Source organism: Vespa crabro, chromosome 8 (assembly GCF_910589235.1).
Source record: "Vespa crabro chromosome 8, iyVesCrab1.2, whole genome shotgun sequence".
NCBI classification, from domain to species: domain Eukaryota; kingdom Metazoa; phylum Arthropoda; class Insecta; order Hymenoptera; family Vespidae; genus Vespa; species Vespa crabro.
In genome coordinates, this window is record NC_060962.1 from 6,022,853 (window position 1) to 6,043,741 (window position 20,889).

The 20,889-nt window shown below is 26.3% G+C and overlaps 3 protein-coding genes and 2 long non-coding RNA genes across 8 annotated transcripts; 2 read left to right on the forward strand and 3 right to left on the reverse strand.

Moving 5' to 3' along the window:
• The first annotated feature begins 625 nt into the window (after positions 1–625).
• LOC124426139 lies at positions 626–1,894 on the forward strand. The gene is made up of 2 exons (XR_006942657.1): positions 626–1,399; positions 1,534–1,894. It is a non-coding gene; the product is annotated as an uncharacterized LOC124426139 (long non-coding RNA).
• A 136-nt stretch (positions 1,895–2,030) lies between these two features.
• Positions 2,031–2,776, reverse strand: LOC124426140. Its single transcript, XR_006942659.1, has 2 exons — positions 2,637–2,776; positions 2,031–2,556 (listed from the first exon to the last, which is right to left on the reverse strand). It is a non-coding gene; the product is annotated as an uncharacterized LOC124426140 (long non-coding RNA).
• Positions 2,777–3,262: 486 nt separating this feature from the next.
• LOC124426138 (iduronate 2-sulfatase) lies at positions 3,263–6,357 on the forward strand. Of its 3 annotated transcripts, XM_046967459.1 has the most exons (10): positions 3,263–3,448; positions 3,547–3,724; positions 3,793–3,923; positions 4,018–4,189; positions 4,313–4,462; positions 4,539–4,676; positions 4,745–4,845; positions 5,329–5,488; positions 5,616–5,788; positions 5,857–6,355. In XM_046967459.1, the coding sequence occupies exons 1-10, from the start codon at positions 3,263–3,265 to the stop codon at positions 6,193–6,195; spliced, it is 1,728 nt and encodes a 575-aa protein (XP_046823415.1). In that variant the 3' UTR covers positions 6,196–6,355. The 3 variants fall into 3 exon arrangements, with proteins under 3 accessions (XP_046823415.1, XP_046823416.1, XP_046823417.1); XM_046967460.1 differs by lacking the exon at positions 4,539–4,676 and having other exon boundaries at positions 5,857–6,357; XM_046967461.1 differs by lacking the exons at positions 3,793–3,923; positions 4,018–4,189 and having other exon boundaries at positions 5,857–6,357.
• A 105-nt stretch (positions 6,358–6,462) lies between these two features.
• Positions 6,463–16,577, reverse strand: LOC124426136 (transcriptional regulator ATRX-like). Of its 2 annotated transcripts, none has more exons than XM_046967450.1 (23): positions 16,403–16,577; positions 16,248–16,302; positions 15,931–16,043; positions 15,705–15,839; positions 15,470–15,603; positions 12,476–15,379; positions 11,977–12,308; positions 11,763–11,902; positions 11,545–11,678; positions 11,230–11,472; positions 10,936–11,146; positions 10,365–10,777; positions 9,972–10,270; positions 9,602–9,896; positions 9,226–9,503; positions 9,007–9,166; positions 8,569–8,916; positions 8,188–8,488; positions 7,902–8,129; positions 7,700–7,819; positions 7,550–7,603; positions 7,245–7,424; positions 6,463–7,140 (listed from the first exon to the last, which is right to left on the reverse strand). In XM_046967450.1, exons 1-23 carry the CDS (start codon positions 16,412–16,414, stop codon positions 7,060–7,062), a joined length of 7,170 nt encoding a protein of 2,389 aa, XP_046823406.1. In that variant the 5' UTR covers positions 16,415–16,577; the 3' UTR covers positions 6,463–7,059. The 2 variants fall into 2 exon arrangements, with proteins under 2 accessions (XP_046823406.1, XP_046823405.1); XM_046967449.1 differs by having other exon boundaries at positions 11,545–11,687.
• Positions 16,578–17,624: 1,047 nt separating this feature from the next.
• LOC124425893 lies at positions 17,625–20,667 on the reverse strand. Its single transcript, XM_046966910.1, has 6 exons — positions 20,539–20,667; positions 20,279–20,430; positions 19,990–20,090; positions 18,805–19,794; positions 18,602–18,727; positions 17,625–18,528 (listed from the first exon to the last, which is right to left on the reverse strand). The coding sequence occupies exons 2-6, from the start codon at positions 20,378–20,380 to the stop codon at positions 18,240–18,242; spliced, it is 1,608 nt and encodes a 535-aa protein (XP_046822866.1). The 5' UTR covers positions 20,381–20,430; positions 20,539–20,667; the 3' UTR covers positions 17,625–18,239.
• Between the last annotated feature and the right edge of the window lie 222 nt (positions 20,668–20,889).

Consider the following 20,889-nt stretch of genomic DNA (forward strand, 5'->3'; position numbering starts at 1 on the left):
ATTTTGCGTTGTATAATATTTTTCCCCTTATCATTGTTATTAACTTATTGTTTGAATTAAATAGATAACCTGATAAAAGTACTTACTTTCGAATATTTCTATAGCAACTAATTCATTACACTACTCTCAATATAATTTGTAGTTACGAAAAAATTCAATTCAAATCCATCAGCATAATTATTAATTTTTTTTTTTTCTAATTGAAAGGCAGAGAGAGAGAGAGGATGCTTGTTTTATAATTTTATAAAAGGATGCGTTATAATTTGAATTGTTGAAGTATTTTTTCTTATACAAATATCAGTAATTCTTTTTGTTAAATATGTTTTCATGAGAATATATTTGCATGAAATCAAAAAAAAAATTATTAAAATTCTTAATGACATAATCAATTTCTGTTAACAGTATTTATTGTATAATCACTAAAAAGTTTTGTACAGCTAAAGAAAACTAAAACCAAAACTTATTAACGATTAATATTTTTAATTTTAAGGGGCAACGAAGAAAGATTATTTATTTTTATAAATTATATATAATGTAATATTTACAAAATTTACGTTATTTCATATAAGGATATGTGGTTTACATATATACATATTCTTAAAAGGATATTGATCATGTCATTTTCTATATTATCGATTAAAGTATTATCGATGAAATTAACAAAAATATATTATGAATAAAATATTAAGGCTGTTTATTTACTCGTGATTTTATAATGATTTATGCCAAAAATAGGTACAGGCGTAATTCATGAACAATTTTGATGATCGAGGTTTCATTTTCAAACATTCTCATTTCAATCATTTTTTTTTCGAAAATTTATTTCTTTTTTTAAAAGTCGTTTAAAAAATGGTGTTTCTTCAAGAATAATTTATTCATAAAAATAAAACTTTTTCAAAAATTCGAAAAATCATGTTCTTCCTCATTCATTTTTAAAATGAGATCTTGTTCATCAAAATCATTCAAGAATGACGTCTGGACTCGCTGTTGGTGTAAACATTTGTGCGACATTTTAATAAAAAAAAAGTTTTGTATAGTGGCGCCCATTGAATTTTGCGGCAAAAGAGAAGAAGCTGCTATCCTCACTACTAATTTCCATATGAACAGTAAAGTGGTATATGATTTGTTTCCAGAAAGTAGACAATTGCTTCCTTGTTGTTGCATAAATCAATGTTCAGATTTTCTAATCTATACCAAACGTAAAGAAATGTATTTCGTCATGCTCATATGGAAAATAAATGATTTACTTATTCAAGTATTTTAATTAACATTCGACTAATGATCCTATGGTAAAAATAACCAAATACGTATTCAGTTGTTCATGTTAATGTATCTTAGGGATGATATATTATTTTGGAATAATTTTATAATTATTTAAATGATGTACAGTGTATATGAAGTAAGTACATACAATATACTAATATTTCAACAATAATATACATTTGTTTAAACATTACATAGCTCGTAACACACGTTACATATAAAATAATTAAAATTAAATATTTAAACGTATTTAAATTTTGATTTCTGCAGGTTCTAGACTACATTTAATATTAACGAAAACAAACGTACGATTGACTTTGACATTTATCGATCCAGTCTTCTTTCACATTCCAACGAGGAAACATCAAAGCACTCTCTTTCCAAACGTTTAAGACGAACAATTAATACTTTTGATAATTTTATAATTATTTAAATGACGTATAATGTACATGGAGTATGATAAATTAATATTTAAAAAATAGTACATTAGTTTGAACATTACATGATTCGTAATACGCGTTAAAGATGAAATAATTTCAATTTAATGTTTTAATATAAAAATTTCGACCAGCCGGTCATTGTAAATCTATAAAATCAATGAAAATAAATACTCGACCAACTTTAATAGTTATATAATTTATTATATGTATAATAAATTCTCTTTTGTATTCCGACGAAATACATCAAAATTCTCTCTCTCTCTCTCTTTCTCTCTCTCTCTCTCTCTCTCTCTCTCTCTCTCTGCGATTACTTCTAAATAATTAAAATTTTTGATTATTTTACATTTATTTAAACATTATATAGAATATGCATATAATATAAGTGTGTAGTAACAGCACATTGTAGAATCAGGATTTTCAGCAATTAATATATTAATTAATATACGTTTCTCCTCTATAATTCCTCGAACTTTATTTAGATTAGGATCAAGAATTTTTTATTTTCTTTTACTTTTTTTTTTTAAAGAAAACAAATGTTAATTTTAATTCTAAAATGAAAAGCATCTTAAATTTTACATATTATTACTAACATATTTCGGTAGATAAATAGATTAAATATAATAGAATTCTAAAATAATTACTTAGATAAGCACTGAAAAATTCTCATTTCTTTATTATTCTTATTTATCATGATTGATTTTCATTTATTTTTATTTATTTTTATTTATGTTTTTCAGATTAAATATTATAATTTTCTATTTTATATACTTATCTTCGTTATCATATCCACATATTACAAAATTCAAGATATTCATCAGTGATTTTCTATCTTTAACTATTTGTATAAATTTAACTAGAAATAAAATGTATGAAATTTGTATAATTAATAAATTCTTTTTAATTAATATAATTTAGTATATAGTTTTTTCTTACTTTTATCAGATGTACTACTATTTGAACTGCATACAAAAATTTTCTGTCACATACTAATGCTATTGTTAGGTTATGCATGAAAGGGGTTTAACTTCCATAAGCTTATATATCGATATAATAGGCGCATAATGAGGACATTAGTTTCCCTAATACGTTTGTAGTTTATATTTTATGCATACTTGTCGCTGAAGTCGCATACGTTATGAGTAATAGGTGGTGAACAGCCTTAATATCATGATACGTATATATTATGTATAATATATTTTAACTCGATCGATATAATTGATTGTATTAGTAAAGTTTTAAAATATTTATTAATGACATTAATTAAACAGATATGTCTATTAATAAAAATTAAAGTTGAAGAATAATGTGATGAAAGTCATACGCATGATATAATATATTTTAAAATAAAATGCATGATAATAGTTAAAGTTACTTTTCACGCGCGACGTTCTTCGAATGTAATTTTGTGGATATTTTTAAATATGTGTGAATGTGTGTCATATATGTTACATCTAAAAATAAAAATATTTTAAATCGTTTCGTTCAAATTTAATATATATATATATATATATAAAGAAATAAGATCTTAAACGTTTTAATAAATTGAAATAATATTATCAATGTTGTTTCTTTTATTTTGGATTATTACATTATCATGCAGGAGTGTTGCAAAACCAAACTTTCTTTTGATAATGATTGATGATTTAAGAACAACATTAGGATGTTATGGGGATCACAATTCATATACACCAAATATAGATCATTTAGCAAAACAGGGCATAATTTTTTCTCAGGCATATGCACAGGTCAGATAAAATATTCCTTGATATTAATTAATAATTCTCAATCTTTGTTTTTTTTATACATAATATTTATTATATAAATGATTGTGTTTCATTCATAGCAAGCTTTATGTGCACCTAGTAGAAATTCAATATTAACCAGCAGAAGACCGGATACATTACAATTGTATGATTTTTATAGCTATTGGAGAGATACAGTTGGTAATTTTACAACATTACCAGAATATTTAAAAAATAATGGATATAATACTATGTCTGTAGGAAAGATATTTCATCCAGGTAAAATGATATTTTTGTTATTGAAAGTTTATTTCAAAAATTTGTACGTTGAATTGTAATATTTATAGGTATCAGTTCTAATAATTCTGATGATAGTCCTTATTCTTGGAGTGAAAAACCTTTTCATCCTTATACAAATCGTTACAAGAATGCACCAGTTTGTCAAACTACTAAAAATTCACTTCCTGCACAAAATCTTGTAAATGTTATATATCTTATTATCTTATTAAGATAATTAGATTTAATTATCTTATGATATGTTATTTCTATATTGCTTCAATATATTTTTGTAGGTATGTCCAGTGGATTTAAAATTTATGCCGAATCAAACATTACCAGATATTGAGATATTAAACAAAGCCAAGAGATACATACACATGCATAAAAATGATGTTAAGCCATTTTTTTTAGCTGTTGGATTTCAGAAACCACATATTCCTTTAAAATACCCTAAAAAATACTTAAGTAAAAAGTACATTTTTATATTATGTAGATATATATACATATATATAGAAAAATACATTTATATTAATAATGATCTTTAAGATATTATATTAGCTAAATAAATAATACTAAAATCAATTTCAGAATATCATCCATTAGAAAAATTTAAAGTTCCTAAGCCATATGCTTGGCCAAATAATACTGATAGTGTTGCATATAATCCATGGATAGATCTTCGCAAAAGAAAGGATATACAAAGATTACATTTAAAATTCCCATGGGAAAAAATACCAGGTATAAAAGATATAAATTATTCTTCTTTTATATATTAATTCAAGATTTAAAATATCCATTTTTTTTTTTTAACTAGAGAATTTTGCCAAGTTGATTATACAATCATATTATGGAGCTGTGTCTTATATCGATGACATTATTGGCAAGCTTATATATCAATTGCATATTTCTAAGATCTTGAAAAAAACTGTGATCATATTAACTTCTGATCATGGTAAACAATGGTAGATTATTATAGATGCAAGTTTAAATCATTACAAAACAATCTTTTTTATTATGCAGGTTGGTCTTTAGGAGAACATGCAGAATGGGGAAAATATAGTAACTTCGATGTCTCAGTACATGTACCTCTAATAATTTCGATACCTTTTATGACATTTAAGGTATGTAATTTTGATGTTTCATAAAATAAGAAATTTCAGTATTTCTCTTTCATAATCTCATTTAGTTATCTCAGTTGGTAATATTATCAACAGCGTTCATCATCTATTATTACCAACAGATGGTACTGTTATATTTTTAGATACAATGTACATCATATTATCATCTTATTTCTTTATTATATTTATGAATTTTTCATGCTTATGTTTATAATTAAATAAAAAAATACACCGTTTTTTAAGGTACTATCATTTCAACAAAATTAACATCATCCTATAATGATTTTTTATCGGTTACGCAGTAATTAAGTATATATATATATATATATTATTATTATTATTATTATTATTATTATTATTATTATCATCTTCGATATTAACTTTTTGATTATATTAAAAGGAATGATGCTACTTAATACGAAATAGTAATATCTTTATATATGAACTAAATAACTTTAAATTAATAAAGTATTATATTTATTTAAGAAAACTACGGAACATTTTACTGAATATAATGCAAATACGATTAATAAGTTTAAATTCGAATATAAAGAGTATACAAATTTAAGGTATTCTCAGATTAAAAAAAAAGGAAATAAAAAAAATGTTACATTTTTAAAACATATAGATACTTTTACAAAATCAGGTAATTCAGAAAAATTGTATAAAAGTATTAATAATTATATATTTTTTATTTTTTTTTATAAATGTTTATTATCGTAAGTAATTACAAGTATTACAAATATAAAAAAGATTGTGCTTTTTTTTTGTAGATGCTATTGTAGAATTGGTTGATATTTTTCCAACAATTGCCGAATTAGCAGGAATTCCAGTACCAATTTGTTCAAACATAGAAAAGAAATGTGACAATAATTGCAAATATCCATCAGTGTGTACAGAAGGAATTAGTCTTTTACCACTTATCAAAACTATATTGGATAAAAAAGTAAGGATGGGATACATCGTTAATTATTATAAATTTTATTTATTTAATAATTTTATTTTTTATCTTAGATAATACCATGGAAGAAAGCAGCATTCAGTCAATATCCAAGACCAGGTATAAAACCTACATTACATCCAAACAGTGATGAACCGCATTTAAAAGAAATAATTATTATGGGATACAGTGTGAAATCACATGAGTATAGATACACCGCGTGGATACCATTTATATCAGAAAATAAAACAGCCAATTGGAAAATTATCATTAGTGAAGAATTATATAATCATAATTATGATTCAGCAGAGTACTTCAATTTAGCAAGATCTCCAGACTTCTTAAAAAAAAAAATTGAATTAAGAACATTACTCCAAGATGGTTGGAGAAAAGCCTTACCAAATTATATTTAATTATATGAAAATTTTTGAGAAAATATCCTAATAGATCTGCTTCAAAAACAAGATCCAAAAATAAATATCCTTTTTTGCTTTGTGTTACAGAAATTATAATAAATATAATATATCCTTGTGTATACGTTGTTATATAAATATATAAATCTAATAGGAATATATGTAATATCATATGTAAGTGAAATACATAAAATGATTGCGAAAGTGAATACATAAAGTTTTTTTATGTAACGTATTATATTGTTAAAATCAATAAAATAAACTAAATTTAAATGGGATAACTAAAAATCTAGTTTATTTCATTATACATTTAGAAAACTATTACTCATTTCATGCAATATTTGTCGTTTTAACTATGGATTATAACTCTACGCAAATTTTCGATACGTAATACTTTTACAAATAAAAATTTACTTAATGACAAAAAGCAATAAAAAATGTATAAGGATTATTAATACTTTATGTTAAATATTTCATTAATATAATATGACAGCTTCCATTATAAAGATTCTATTCAAAGAATCAAACTTTTATATTCGATTAATATTCATTTATACACAGCACATGAAAATGTACATCAATTATTGATGTATTATTATATATGAGCCAATTATTATTCCTTTAGGATAAATAATTCCTTAAAAAATTAAAACTCATTAAATTTCTTACATTACATTATAAAAAAATACAGAAGTTCCCATTAATCTGTAATTTTTATTGGAAAAGTAAATCAAGACAATTAATCTTAATGTATATTTATATAAAAAAAATTAAATCAAAAGAATTAGTTTGATTCTTTGAAATACATACTGAAGAATATAGTTTAACTATCAGAAAGACAATTATAACATATTATTTTAAAGATCATTCTTCTTGTTCCTTGCTTGTTGGAACTGTTGAAGTCTTTGCTGAAGTATCAGCTGTATTTGTTGAATCTATTGTAATCTATATTATTTTTAAAAATAACAAAATAATATTTATTAATAAAAATAGATCCGATAAATTAATAGGCGATATAAATTATTTGAAAATTGATATTCATTTATTACCTGAGCAATGTCAGTTCTAGGTTGAACATTACTGGTTGAAGCTTTTGGATAAGCATACGGATTGATTACTCTAACTGGATTCTTTAATGGAGGATTAGATACATTTGTATAAGTGTTGTTTGTCCCATAAATCATTTGTTGATTTTGTAGTAATTGTTGTCTCAATAAATTCTGATTCATCTATACATTAAACACAATAAAAAAATTATTAACAAATTGATTCTACTTGATTTAAAATATATTTCTTTGAAACTTTCTAAGCCAATTATTATATATGTTATATTTCAATAAAAATAAGAACTTACTGCAGCAGACATATTAGTTGTACCTAATGGCGTAGTGATTTTCTGTTGTACGTTCTATTGATTTAATTATAATATTAAAATATTTTTTTATTAATATATTATAAGAATAATGATGTCACATATACATACGCTGGCACGTAATACACCTACCTGCGTGATAATAGGATTTCTGCTAGGTTGAACCATAGCTTGTTGTTCCCAATAATTATACATATCCACCAAGGCTCGAGCTGTCATATATTTACGTTGTTCTGGCGTTGCATTAGGATACTGAAATTTTGTTTAATATTAATACTGGTCATATACAATACATATTCATATAGAAAGATATTATTTTATTTTGTCCTCTTACGTCTTTTTCGATCAGTTTTTGTAGATTTTCATAATCATTACTTTGTGTAGTATTATTTAGTGCCATATTTTGACGATTCAGATTGGCTATCATATTATTGTACTGTTGTAACAAGATATTATTTTGATAAGCTGTCGTCATTATTGCATTGGGTGGCGGACCTTTTTTCTCTTCTTCATATTCTAGCCAAGCCTGTTTCCTTTCCTCTTCGTCTAATTCTTCATCAGCCTAGAAACATGTGTAAAAAATAAAAAAGAAATTGACCTCATATCGATTGTACTTTTACCTTATTCTCCAATAAGGAATCATGCTCATGATAGTTTTCAACTAAATCCTTGTATTTTAAAAAAATTTCTGCCAACAATCTATCCTTTGGTAAATTTAGAGTAGGTTTGTCAGTATTAGTATGTGGTTCAAATTTATATAATTCATTCAAGGCATTATGACTGTAATGACGTTCTATTTGCTGCTCGTCCACAACACGACAGGAAAGTGATAATTTTGTGACTTGACGATTATATATTTTTTCTTCCATCGTACCCGCTGCGAGAAATCGATAAACATAACATGGCTTCTTTTGACCAAATCTACATTTAAAATAGAAAAATATAAAATCATATTATTACATATCAAAATTATTGAATGTAATAATTGGGAAGAATAGTACCTGTACACTCTGAATATACTTTGTATATCGTGTGATGGATTCCAACTTGCATCGAATATAATTACTCGATTAGCAGCAGTTAAATTTATACCCAAACCTCCAGCTCGCGTTGATATAAGAAATAATCTTCCCCTTGTATTGCTAGCTCTATTAAATATCTTACACCAAGCGCTTCTATTTTCTGCAGATGTTTGTCCATCTAATCTGAAATAATCTAAACCTAAAGACCAACTTCCCGTATGTCCTTCTAATTTCTCTGATATTATATTGTTTTGTTCCGCTTCGTCTATTTGGGAAAGGAACTGTTCGATCAATGTTAAAGAGTACAAAGATTGAGAGAACACCAACCTAAAAATATTAATATGAATATGGCATGTTTAAAAAAAAAGAAAAAAAAGAAAAAAAAGAAAAAAAAGAAAAAATAAATAATAAACGTACACTTTATCACCAATTTTTTCACATTCCTTTAAAATACCAAATAATAGAACTAGTTTGGTAGAAATCCTCATGTCATCAAAGTGTTCAGGCTGTACAAATTGTGACCACCATTCTTCCTTTTCTGTTACTATTTCCACTGATTCTGGCTCTGAGTCATTTTCTTAAACAAAAATTAACTTAAGTGTAAATGATACACAATGTTCTCATGATAAAACTTACCATATGCATTACTTCGAGTTTTTCGTTTTCGAACAGGAGATGAAGAATGTATAGATTGAACATCACTATCGCTATTGCTGCTGGTACTACTAGTTGTCTCTTCCTCATCTGAGACAACGAAATTTTTTAAAGATCCTTCTGAATCACTGGCATATCGTTTCTTTTCGTTCGCCTTTTCAACTTTTTCTGAATTCAATCGCAAAACTACAGGATGAGTCCATATTCTTTGCAATGCTTGAAAATCTGGGAATAGGGTACCTTTCATACCGCTAAGATGTCTAATAAAAATATAATATCATCAAAGTTATTTTACAATAGTAATCGGATGAGTATATATTTTTAAATATTACATTAATATATGTTAATATCGATATACCTTGCCAAATTATCCAAATAGTATTGGTATAATTTGATTTGTACATCTGTGAGTCTAACAAAAATAACATATTCTTGTTTTGGCGGTAAAAAGGGCGTTAGCACGGAATAATCAAATCTTTGAATACTTCCTTGTAACAATTTGTGTAATACATGAGCACGTTTTTTCATTAATTTGACATCATATTCTGTGGAATTGTCAAATTGTCCATTTGTTATAGGATTTACGAATCTGTTTAAGAATTCTCGTTTTGTTCCCAAAAGATTGGGTTTAACGAATTGAACCATGCAATGATCTGAAAAATATTATGTTTTATCTTATTATATTATAAAGTTAAATAATTTTAATTTATGTAAATATGAATTGTTACATTCTATTAAATTATTCTGTAATGGCGTTCCAGTAAGCACAATACGTCTAAGCGTTTTCACTTGTTTCATGCATTTACTAATTGCAGTATCTTCGTTCTTCAATAAATGTCCCTCATCGCATACTATAAGATCTGGACCAGGATCGATCAAGCATTTTAATATCGCCTCTTTCATGTGTTTTCGAACATTTTTATTTAGACGAGTAAGATTACGGAACATTTCATATCCAATAATTAATACACCACCATTTTTATGCCACTGTTGAAGCTGATACTTCCTTTCAAAATTTTTTTTACATCTTAAAGTAAAAAACGGTATAAGATTAAATAATATTATTATTAAACTTAGAATAGCATGTTATATATAAAAAATATGATCTATAAGAGGCTTACTTTGTTAATTCAAATGTATCGATATCTCCATTCTCTACATCTTTTAGCCACATATCAAATTCATTAACCCAATTAAGAACAGTACTAAGAGGACAAACTACTAAGATAGTTTTTACTCCTGTTTCTTCATGGCTTAAAAGAGTATGTGATAAAGTAATTACTTGTAGAGTCTTTCCAAGTCCCATGCAATGAGCAATAATGCAACCTGATCCAGAAGTAGTTTTTATTCTTTCCAAAGACTCAAAGCATGCATCCCACATAAATTTAATTCCTTCTGCTTGATGTGGTTTCAAACGTTTTACCAAATCCTTATGTACACTTATAAGTTCTTCCTTTGTATTAGGATCAAAATCCAATACTAATTTCTCTACTTTCTCTTCACCAGCTAATCGTATTTCATACATCTCATTGTACTAAAATCAATGTTATAATACATATAAAATATATATTACTATGTTATATATTATTTATAATATAGAGTGTTTTTGCCATATTTGCCGATAATTCTGATGATTTTTCAGTGAATTGCTTAAATATTTATATTACTGTATATATATAAACAAGTACATACGAGTTTCTGGCGTTCCATAATACGTTTCAATCTTTCCTCTTCTTCTTTAGCTGCTTGTTTTGTATCCTCAGCTACTTGTTTATCCTTTAGAACTTTGCGAATATTTTTTCTTCCACTTTTACTTGATGTACCTTGTGAGTTAGTAATTTTGTCACTATCACTGTTGCTATCACTTGATACATTTTTTATCCGTCTTCTTTTCGGTTTTTGCCTGAGAAATTGCAGAAAAAGCAAGACAATAAGATTTTATATATATCTTGTTAAATATATATGTATATATATATATATATATACTTGGTTCCTGCAACTGATGATTCTGTGTCAGATGATTTTTTGGCATTTTGTTTTTGTTTCTTTTTTTGCTTTTCATCACTGCTATCATCAGAGTCACTCAATATCATTACTTCACTTGAACTACTACTAAGATTAGATTCTGTATCTGTATTTACTTCTTTTACATCTGAATCAGAATCGAAAATTCTTCTATTCTTCTTTCTTTTATGTTCACTAGTCTTCTTTTTGATACTAATATTATCTCTAGAATAAAGTTATATTGTTTATATTTTAAGATATAATTTTCAACATAAAAATTACAAGAAATTTAATTACTTATCACTATCTTCTTCCTTTATTTTTAATTTATTTTGCGATTTTTCCCATTTTTCTCGTTCTTTTTCAGATTCACTATCAGATATTTTCATTGTTAATATTTTATTTCGTCTCCACTTACTTTTTCGTTTTTTCTGCTTTTTCTGTTAATTAGTATTTTTTTTTATATGTATTATATACATTTACATTATTTTACAACATTAAGATTATGCAGTTACCTTCTCTTCTGCTGATAATTCTTCGTTTTCTGTTTTAATAACCTCTTTTTTTATTTCTTTTTGTTTGATACTTTTATCTTTCTCATTTAATTCCTCTTCCTCTTTATCCGATATAGTTGATTGTTGTTCTTTATTGTCATCTGCATTTATAGTTGGTCATAAAACAGTATAATAAATTAATAATACATCAAACAATATCATTAAAAAATCTTACCTAAGTTTGAATCAGACGAATTTAATAGTAAGTCTTTTGCAATTTTATCAGCTTCTAACATCAGATCATCATTAGTTAAAATAGCAGAATGACTTTCTATTGCAGAATTTAAATTTTGTTCATTATTATCAGAATCATCTTCTGCATTTACAGAAACATCTCCATCTTGTACCTTCTTTAAATGATCCATTAAAGAATCTTCTTCTTCTTCTTCAATTAATGATTTTTTGGTTTTTAAGGATTGTAAAGATTTTGGCAATTTGTTGTCTTCCTTTGACGTAGCAGAGCTTCTTTTCTTATGTGGTTTTTCCAGTGTATCCAGATTTATAAGCCTATGTAAGACCATTCAAATGAGATTATATATATCAAAAATATAATGACAAATTAATTAATTATTTATTATATATGCACAAGTAGAGATTTAATTTGAATAGAATAATAAAGATAACATATAACATGAGATATTATTGAAAAGATGTGTTAAGTGTTAAGTAAATACCTTTTGATTTTTTTATTATTTTGGTGTTCTTTTGATTTTTGCAATGCATCCTTATATTGATTTAAGATATGATCCTGTAATATTTCTATTTGTATATGACATGTCATTCTCAATTTCTTATCATTCATATAATGATAATTCTTATGTAATTGAAGTCTTCTCCTCTTTACTCTAGACCCTACTGATGAATCTGATTCTAAATCATAATTACGTTTTTGAGCTCCATCTCTTTTATTAGACTTATTATTATTTATTTGCGTTTTTGATTTATGTAATTCATCAGATTTTGTACTTTCATTATCAAATGTTGTTGATTCCATTTTAAGAGAATCTGTATCTTGAAGTTCTGTGTTGATTTCAGTTTCTTTATTGAATGATGAAGGAATGGAATCATTTGAATCAGATTCCAAAAGAGCATTTTTAATACATTCTTCGATTTTATCATTATTTTCTTCATCTAAAAAGTTTGTTTCTTCGGAAGAGCTTCTTTTTAGTGTACGATTTTCACTATTTTGTTGTTTAACATTATCTAATGTAAGTTCCATGATAGATGCACTTTTGTTCAAATTAGGTGAAATTATTGTACTGCTATCACTTTCATTATCATTATGTTTCTTCCCTTTATTTACTTGTAATTCATTTTGGTTAATTGAATGTAATGAATCTTCTGATTTATCACATACTTTTGTTGAATCAAAAGGTACATCAGAAATATTAGAAGCATCAGAATCTAATTCACTGGAAACTTGTTTTATGAGTGTTTCTATTACTTGTTCATGAGAAGAATCGACCTCAGATTTTTGGGAGGGATATTCATTATATTGAGTTTTTTCTGATTCACTGCTAGATTTACTAGATTCATATAATTTTTGTGTTTCCTGGTGAAATATACTTACATTGTCCTGTTCTTCTTCTCTCAATGGATCAAGTTCTTTTTCATTTAACAATAGTGTATCTTCTTTTGCTGCATTACATTCTGTATTAGAAGTTTCATTGTTTTCTTTTTGAATATCATTAGTATCTAAATCATGAGTATCTTTATTTGTTACTATTGTTGTATTAGATTTACTGACTTCATTATCTAATTCCAAACTGCTTTCAAATATATCATTTAATGAATCATTTATGACTGGACATGTATCATTAGAGGATATTGCAGTTATAAGTTTATTTGAAATATCTGGAGATATTTTACCTTCATTATCTTTATTTTCCAATTCTTTTTTTGAAGTATCACATTTTGTAATATTACTATCCATACAGTTCCCTGTTAAGACATTCTGAGGATCATCATTTTCTATGCATGTTTCATCATTAATATTACATTTTACTACTGCATTATCTGATAATTTAAGCAAATTTTTCCTACCCTGTTGTTTACCTAATATTGGTGATACATTCTGGTTAATTCTTGACTCTACAGAGTCTACAATATTATCGGTTGCATCTTTAGATGTTAAAGATTTACTGCTTGAAGAACATTGATCATCTTTTTCAGAAACAGGAATTTCATTTTCACACATATTATTTTCTATTTCTGTTGTCTCCAGATTAAAAGTTTCATTTCCTGAAAAAATTTCACTATCACAATCTGATACAATTTCACACTTACTATTATCCTTATTAATAGTATCACTGGATTTCCTTTTGTGAGGTTTCTTGTTTATTAATATTGTATCATCTTCTGAACTTTCATGTTCTTCTTCTCCTTCTTCTTTAATTGATGATATAAATGTTTTGTAAAAATTCATTAAATGTTTCTCATAACTACTGAATTCCGTCATTAATTTATTAATAGTACTTTTTGATTTATATATAATCTTATTTGCATCTTCCATATACATGGGCTTTTTTTTACATTTATTTTCAATATGCTGGGCTTGTAATTCAAATACTGAACATTGTTGTTTTAATTCATCTAAAATTTCTATAATATTTGACTTCAAATATTTATATTGTTGCTTATTAATAATATTCTTTTTTGATGATGTGTTATGAATCTTTTTATTTTGTTTTTTGCGCAATAAGTCATAATTGCTACGAACTAATTTTGTCCTTTGAAATTCTCTACCAGAGCTAGAATTAGTATCAATTTCAATGGGAGATTGTGATATTAAATCTTGTACATTTTTCTTGTCTTGTTCATCAGGTTGTTTTATATAACACTTTTTCTTGTTACTTTTATTAAAAAGCATTTTGCATTTTTTTCGATTACTTTCTATATTTTCCTCATCAGATTCAGAATCAGAGTTCATTTTTGCACTTTTATTATCATGACTTACTACATTATGTCTAAGTTTAATACTTGTGAGTGGTTCACTTTGTTCATTATCAGAACTACTACATGATGAAGTTACTGTTTTATCTTTGCTTTTTTTCTCCATGTATGTGTCCAATACTTTTAATGACTTCGTTTTAGTTAAATCATCCAAACTTAAATTACGTGTATTTTCTAAATGTATTTTCTTTTGCTGTTGATTCTTAATAGTTTTAAAAGTCTTATGTTGGACTTCAAGTTTTGTATCACTAGTACTATCATCTTTATGAGATACTTTCATTTTACAGCTTTTTTGAAGATTTTTTAGTGAAGATTCTTTCTTGGGGGGGACTTCATTATCACTTGAATTACTTGAAGAAGTTGTACTACATAATCTATTTATAGTCCGACTTTTGGATGTAGTACTTTTCTTTGTTGTTATATTACTTTCTCCCTTTTCAATGGATTTCTGATAAAGAGATCTATTTTCTGTAGAACCTTTATCAAATCCTTCTTCCTCTTCGTCATCGCATATTGATTGTAGAGCTTTCTGCATTTTTTTAACTTGTATGGTTTGATATCTTTTATGTGGTAATACAGAATCGTGTCTTCTGAATTCACTCCGTACAGTTGTTTTCTTATTTCTTCTGAAATAGAATATCAGATTTATATACTTGCAGCTATTCTTTTGAAATTGTAAATATGCAATGTAATCTATTATTATTATAAATATTTACTTGGCTAGACAATCCATAATAGAAGCACAAACTGCTCGTAGCTCCCACAATGGTTTAGGTTCACAAATGAAGCATTTCCAGTTGTTTTTTTCAATATCCAAAAGAGACAAAGGTGCATTTCTCTTTATGCATCGCTACAAATTAAATAATTAAAATAATTAAATAATTAACGATTATTTGTAATTAGCAGAATATATATCTTTGTTTAAAATATATCATTGGTATTTAAACTTACTTTACAAAATGCAAATATGCAATTAGATGATCCACATATATATAGATTTTTCTCATGAGCACATAAGCGACAATACTTATCTACATGATCCTCATCAGAAGAGAAATCTATATTATTACAATGGTCCCAGCATTTCTAATAAAACAAATTTAACATCATTAAAAATAATAATATCATATATTATAGTATAACATAATATTAAATGATATCCTTTAATTAATCTTACTTCACATAACAAAGTACCTATTACAGGATGGGTAAAAATTTTTCCAGGTTCTACAATTACTTTATTTCCACAAGAAGTACACGTTATTGGTCTATTCTTGATAATTCTGATATCTAAAATTAAAATTCATATATATATATTATAGTCTGTTGAATGAAACTATCAAATCTTAAAATGATGCATTTCTATCATTTATATGATCATGTTCTGTTTTTACACACATAAAGTTATCGCGTAAGTCCGACAGATAATTTAAATTTAATATTTTAGTTTATAAATGAAAGAAAGAGAGATTAAATTTAAAAGTATTTATTTACCATGATAGTGTTCGGTGCGGTATGCAAGTTCGCGTGATGATGTTTTTACAATCAGCTATAAACAAATCATGTATATATATATATATATATACACATATATATATATATATAAGATTTCGTTCTATCGCTAAAGGTTAATTAAATTAATTAGATACCTCTTTAACCATTCTAGTAGTTTTAATAATTTGCTTTAATCACGAATAAAGAACATTATAATAATGAAAATATATAAAACGTTCAATTAATAGATAATTTATGCACAAAACCACATAATACTTTCACCACAATTGTTTGCAACCATCTTGCGATTCCATGTTGGACCTTTTTTTAAATAAGGTTAACCTTTTACGCATGCGTGAATGCGCAATAATGTAACGCTAGTATGAAATATTTTTTGTTTGCAGGATGTTAAAAAAAAAAAAAACGATTGTAATGCAAATACTAAAAATAGATTATAAAGTATTATTTAAATAAATTTATTAAGCTTGTAATCTTCTAAAAAAGAAAGGGTCCAACAATATACTGATGGCATTTTAATGATCAAATATACCGGTATATGCCAATAGATAAGATGCACATGTAACCAATTTGGCTGTACTTACTATATAGGGTATCCGAGAAAATATCGCGCAACTGGTTGTAGTTACAAGAAAGTTAAATAACAAAAGTTTCCACAGTTCTCAATCAGTTACAAAGTGTATGTAAAAATTTTTATGATCTTTTCATGTTCTTTTCGAGTGAAGGTCAATATAGCTTTTTTTTTTAAATGGACACCTATAATTTTTTTGGGCTATTTTAGTAGTGGTCATTTGAAATTGAAATTATAGATAGTAAGAAATTGTTACTATACATCGTTTATAAGATAATTACGGCATCTTAACTGATTAATACTGTACTGTAATTCATACTCCATGTTATACAGATACATTATTTATAAATCAAATAATCGTATGTATATTTTGACAAGTTAAAGGTCAATGATCCCGTTCAATGTAATCGACTTATCGACTTACTAATAATCTGACGATTGTTTTTTAGATTATGATATGGAAAACCAACTACTTTAATATTTAAAATGTTTATTATCTCGTAAATAATCCATAATAACAATTTTTTACTAGATATGATTTTAATTGAAAATAACTATTAAATAATTATAAATACAAAAAAATTTAGATATGTAACATTTGAAAAACCTATGTTGACCTTTATAATTCGGAAAGATTATATACATAAAAAAATATTTTTATATGTACGTTATAGCCGACTCAAAAACATATAAATTTTTGTAATATGAATCAGTCGCAAGATATTTCCTGTAGTATTTATAGAAGGTTATCTTTTATATATACAGGATGTAAAGAATAAAATAGAAAATAATTTTTTATCATCTACTATTGCACTTTATTCTCAAACATACAAGTTATACAAATAAAAACACTATACAATATTTATGATGCATTATCTACTAGAACTATAATATTATACGGAATATAAGTTACATCAAAATGATAAATATATAAAATAGTAAAAATTAATATGGAAAGTGAGAAGTCTTATATCGTAGGTGTAAATAGCTGCAGAAGGATGATACTGTTTACAGCGATCAATTACTTATGTCGAATGATGTGAATTTGGACATTTTAATGTGTGAAATATCTCACATTGGAAAAATGCCTGCTAAGACTGAAATTTGCACAAAAGTTTTATTTCTCCACTGCAGGATTCACCAAGCCATTTATTTTTTAATTTTTTTGAAATCCTAATGACGATTAGTTATCACATTCAAAATATTTTACAGAGATCATAATATACTTTGGTATTATATTAAAATGTAGCAGACCAATTAATAATGACGAGTTGAATATTGCATCTACGAATGATACAAATGATTTTATTTTCACAATGATGAGAATATTACTATCCTCTGTAAAATGTAATGAATTTGGTAAATTTATAATGTCACGATTTAAGATTTTAGTTTAACTAGAGTCAATCTCGGGACTCTTCTTTAACTATAGGTGACAATGTGTGATCATTTCCACCTTCTATATAGTCATTAGAAGTAATATTAGTCTTGGCTTTAAAGTCAGTCTTAAAGTTTCCTTGTTGGGTTTTAGCATCATCTTGAAATACTTCTGCAAAATGAAAACTATTCCCATTACCAGTCTTTGCATTTAAATTAGCATTGTTGATGGAACTGTTAGAGTGAACTTCGTTAAAATGCTTATATAACATTAACGTTGTACTAAATTCTATTTCGCATCCAGGAATTTTGCATCTGTAACATCAATAAATAGAATCAAATACAATATTTAACAAATATTTGAAATACTTCAAATGAAAGATATTACCGAAATACTTCATTATTTTTAGCAGCTTGTACCAATGGAGGTTTTGTATTGGCATGATTGTCCTGATAATGCTGCCATAGGCCAGTTACATTATTTACTTGTACACCACAACCAGGCATCTTGCATCTAATTGTGACATACACACAAAATCATATTAGACAATTATTATATAATATATGTATACACACACACTAATGTCTTACAGGAAAAAGCTAATGGTGGAAGCCCTTCCTTGTTGTTTTACTTTTGTAATACACTTATTAGTATTTGTGCTAATTGAGTTAGTTACTAATTTATGACTGTCTTGATGATGACGATAATGCGATATGTATTTGTACTTTTTCCCACAACCATTTATATCGCATTTATATATTTCTTGTTTATATCGAGACATACGTTGTTTCTTTGGCATATATTCCTCATCATCTGAACAATTGCTATTAGTTTCAATAGTGCTATCTTCTATTTTTGAATTTTCTTGTTCCAATCCACTCCTAAATACTCTCTCTAAATTTCCCAGATCTATTCTATGTTCTTGATTTTGTAAATTTAAATTGTTTGCTTCTCCTTTAATATTTTTTGTGATAGTGACATCTCCATTAATGTAAACTACATTATTCTTTTCTTGAGAATTTTCAATTGGTATTATTTCTCCAGTTTTCGAAGAGGCAGTATCGTATTTGATTAAAAAATTCTCTTTTGTTATAAGTAAATCCTTATTCTTTGGAAATTTATTAGCTCTATTTAAACAGTCATTATTTGTAGGATATTCTTCACTCTTTGAACTGGCAGTAACATTATTCTGATCATGACAAAAATCTTTCGTTTGTGAGATTGTACCATTAAGCCTATTAAAACCATCTCCTTTATTATTATAATCTGTCACACTTAAAGCAAAATTGTCATTTCTTTTTTTATCATAACTGCTATCTTCACTATTTTGTGTGGTATCTTCCTCTATTGCATTATCAGGCCCCTCAAAACATATTATTTCTGGTTCAGTTGGCAGTGTTGGTGGTTGACGATGGCAACTTTCTATGTGTTCTTCAAGATTACAACTAGTTGTGTGTACAGAACCACAATTTGTATAAGGACAAGCGAAAACATTTGTTTCACTGTTGTGCCATTCTTGATAATGACGCCACATACTACCAGGGTCAGACAATTCCTCTCCGCATCCTGGTTCACGACAGCTGACGATTAACAATAGTTTTAATAAAATATCATTAACATATTTCATATTAAAACATATTAAAATAAAAAGATAAATTTATTCACATGTGCCAAATAAATTTCTATATAAAATATATAGAATATAATGTAATATTTTAAAATATTTCTCGTAACAAAAAAAAATTTATTATATATTTTGAAACACAATTGCTTACATAAATCTAATTTTTAAAGCTTCAAGTGCTTCATGTGTTTTGTATTCGTCTTGGTTGGTGAATATTTTTCCACAGCCCCGTTGTTTGCATGTGTATACTTCCTGTAAATATTATAAAAAAGTCTTTTTTCTTTTACAGTAGTTTTATTTTTAAGAACATTAATGTATAAAAGTATACAAAGTAATATATATTATATTATATAGTAAATCACATTAATTGACAAAAGAGGAATGTAAATAGTTTTGACTTAAAGGTCATTGAACCTACTCACAAAGACAGTAAAATTTACCTTTTTCGGTGCGATTTCTTCGATCGTATGATTTCTAGATACAAATCTAATAACACTAACTTCGGTAGGTCTGTCGGTACACGATTCTGTTCCTTGTCCCATCGTATCCGCCACTTTGTGCGTAAACGGAATTAATTTCGGATTCACATAACCTATAATCGCGAATGAATATTTGACAGAGAACAATATCGTCTTTATTGAATGAAAAAACATAAAAGGTTAAAAGTTTGAGAAAAAAAAGGATTCTTTGCGATATTTACCAACAATATATAATTTCGTTCACGCGAAAACGCGTCTCGATATCTTCACAATTTCACATTATCATTTCGACAATAAAAACAGTTGCTTGTCATCATGTCAGTGCGTGTGAACTGATGCGAATACGAAATACATATAAGAGACTGCAGCGCTTATTAGGAGTTACTGACTCATTTATATTTTTGATAATGTTCTTATCAAATTCGAAATTAAAGACTTTGTGTACAATTTTTATTAGATTATAAAGATTTATTTGAAATGAACATATCGTATTTTTATATATTAAAAGAGCTATATGAAAATTAATTTTTGAATCACGAATGTAAATATATAATCAAAAATAGAATAAAAAT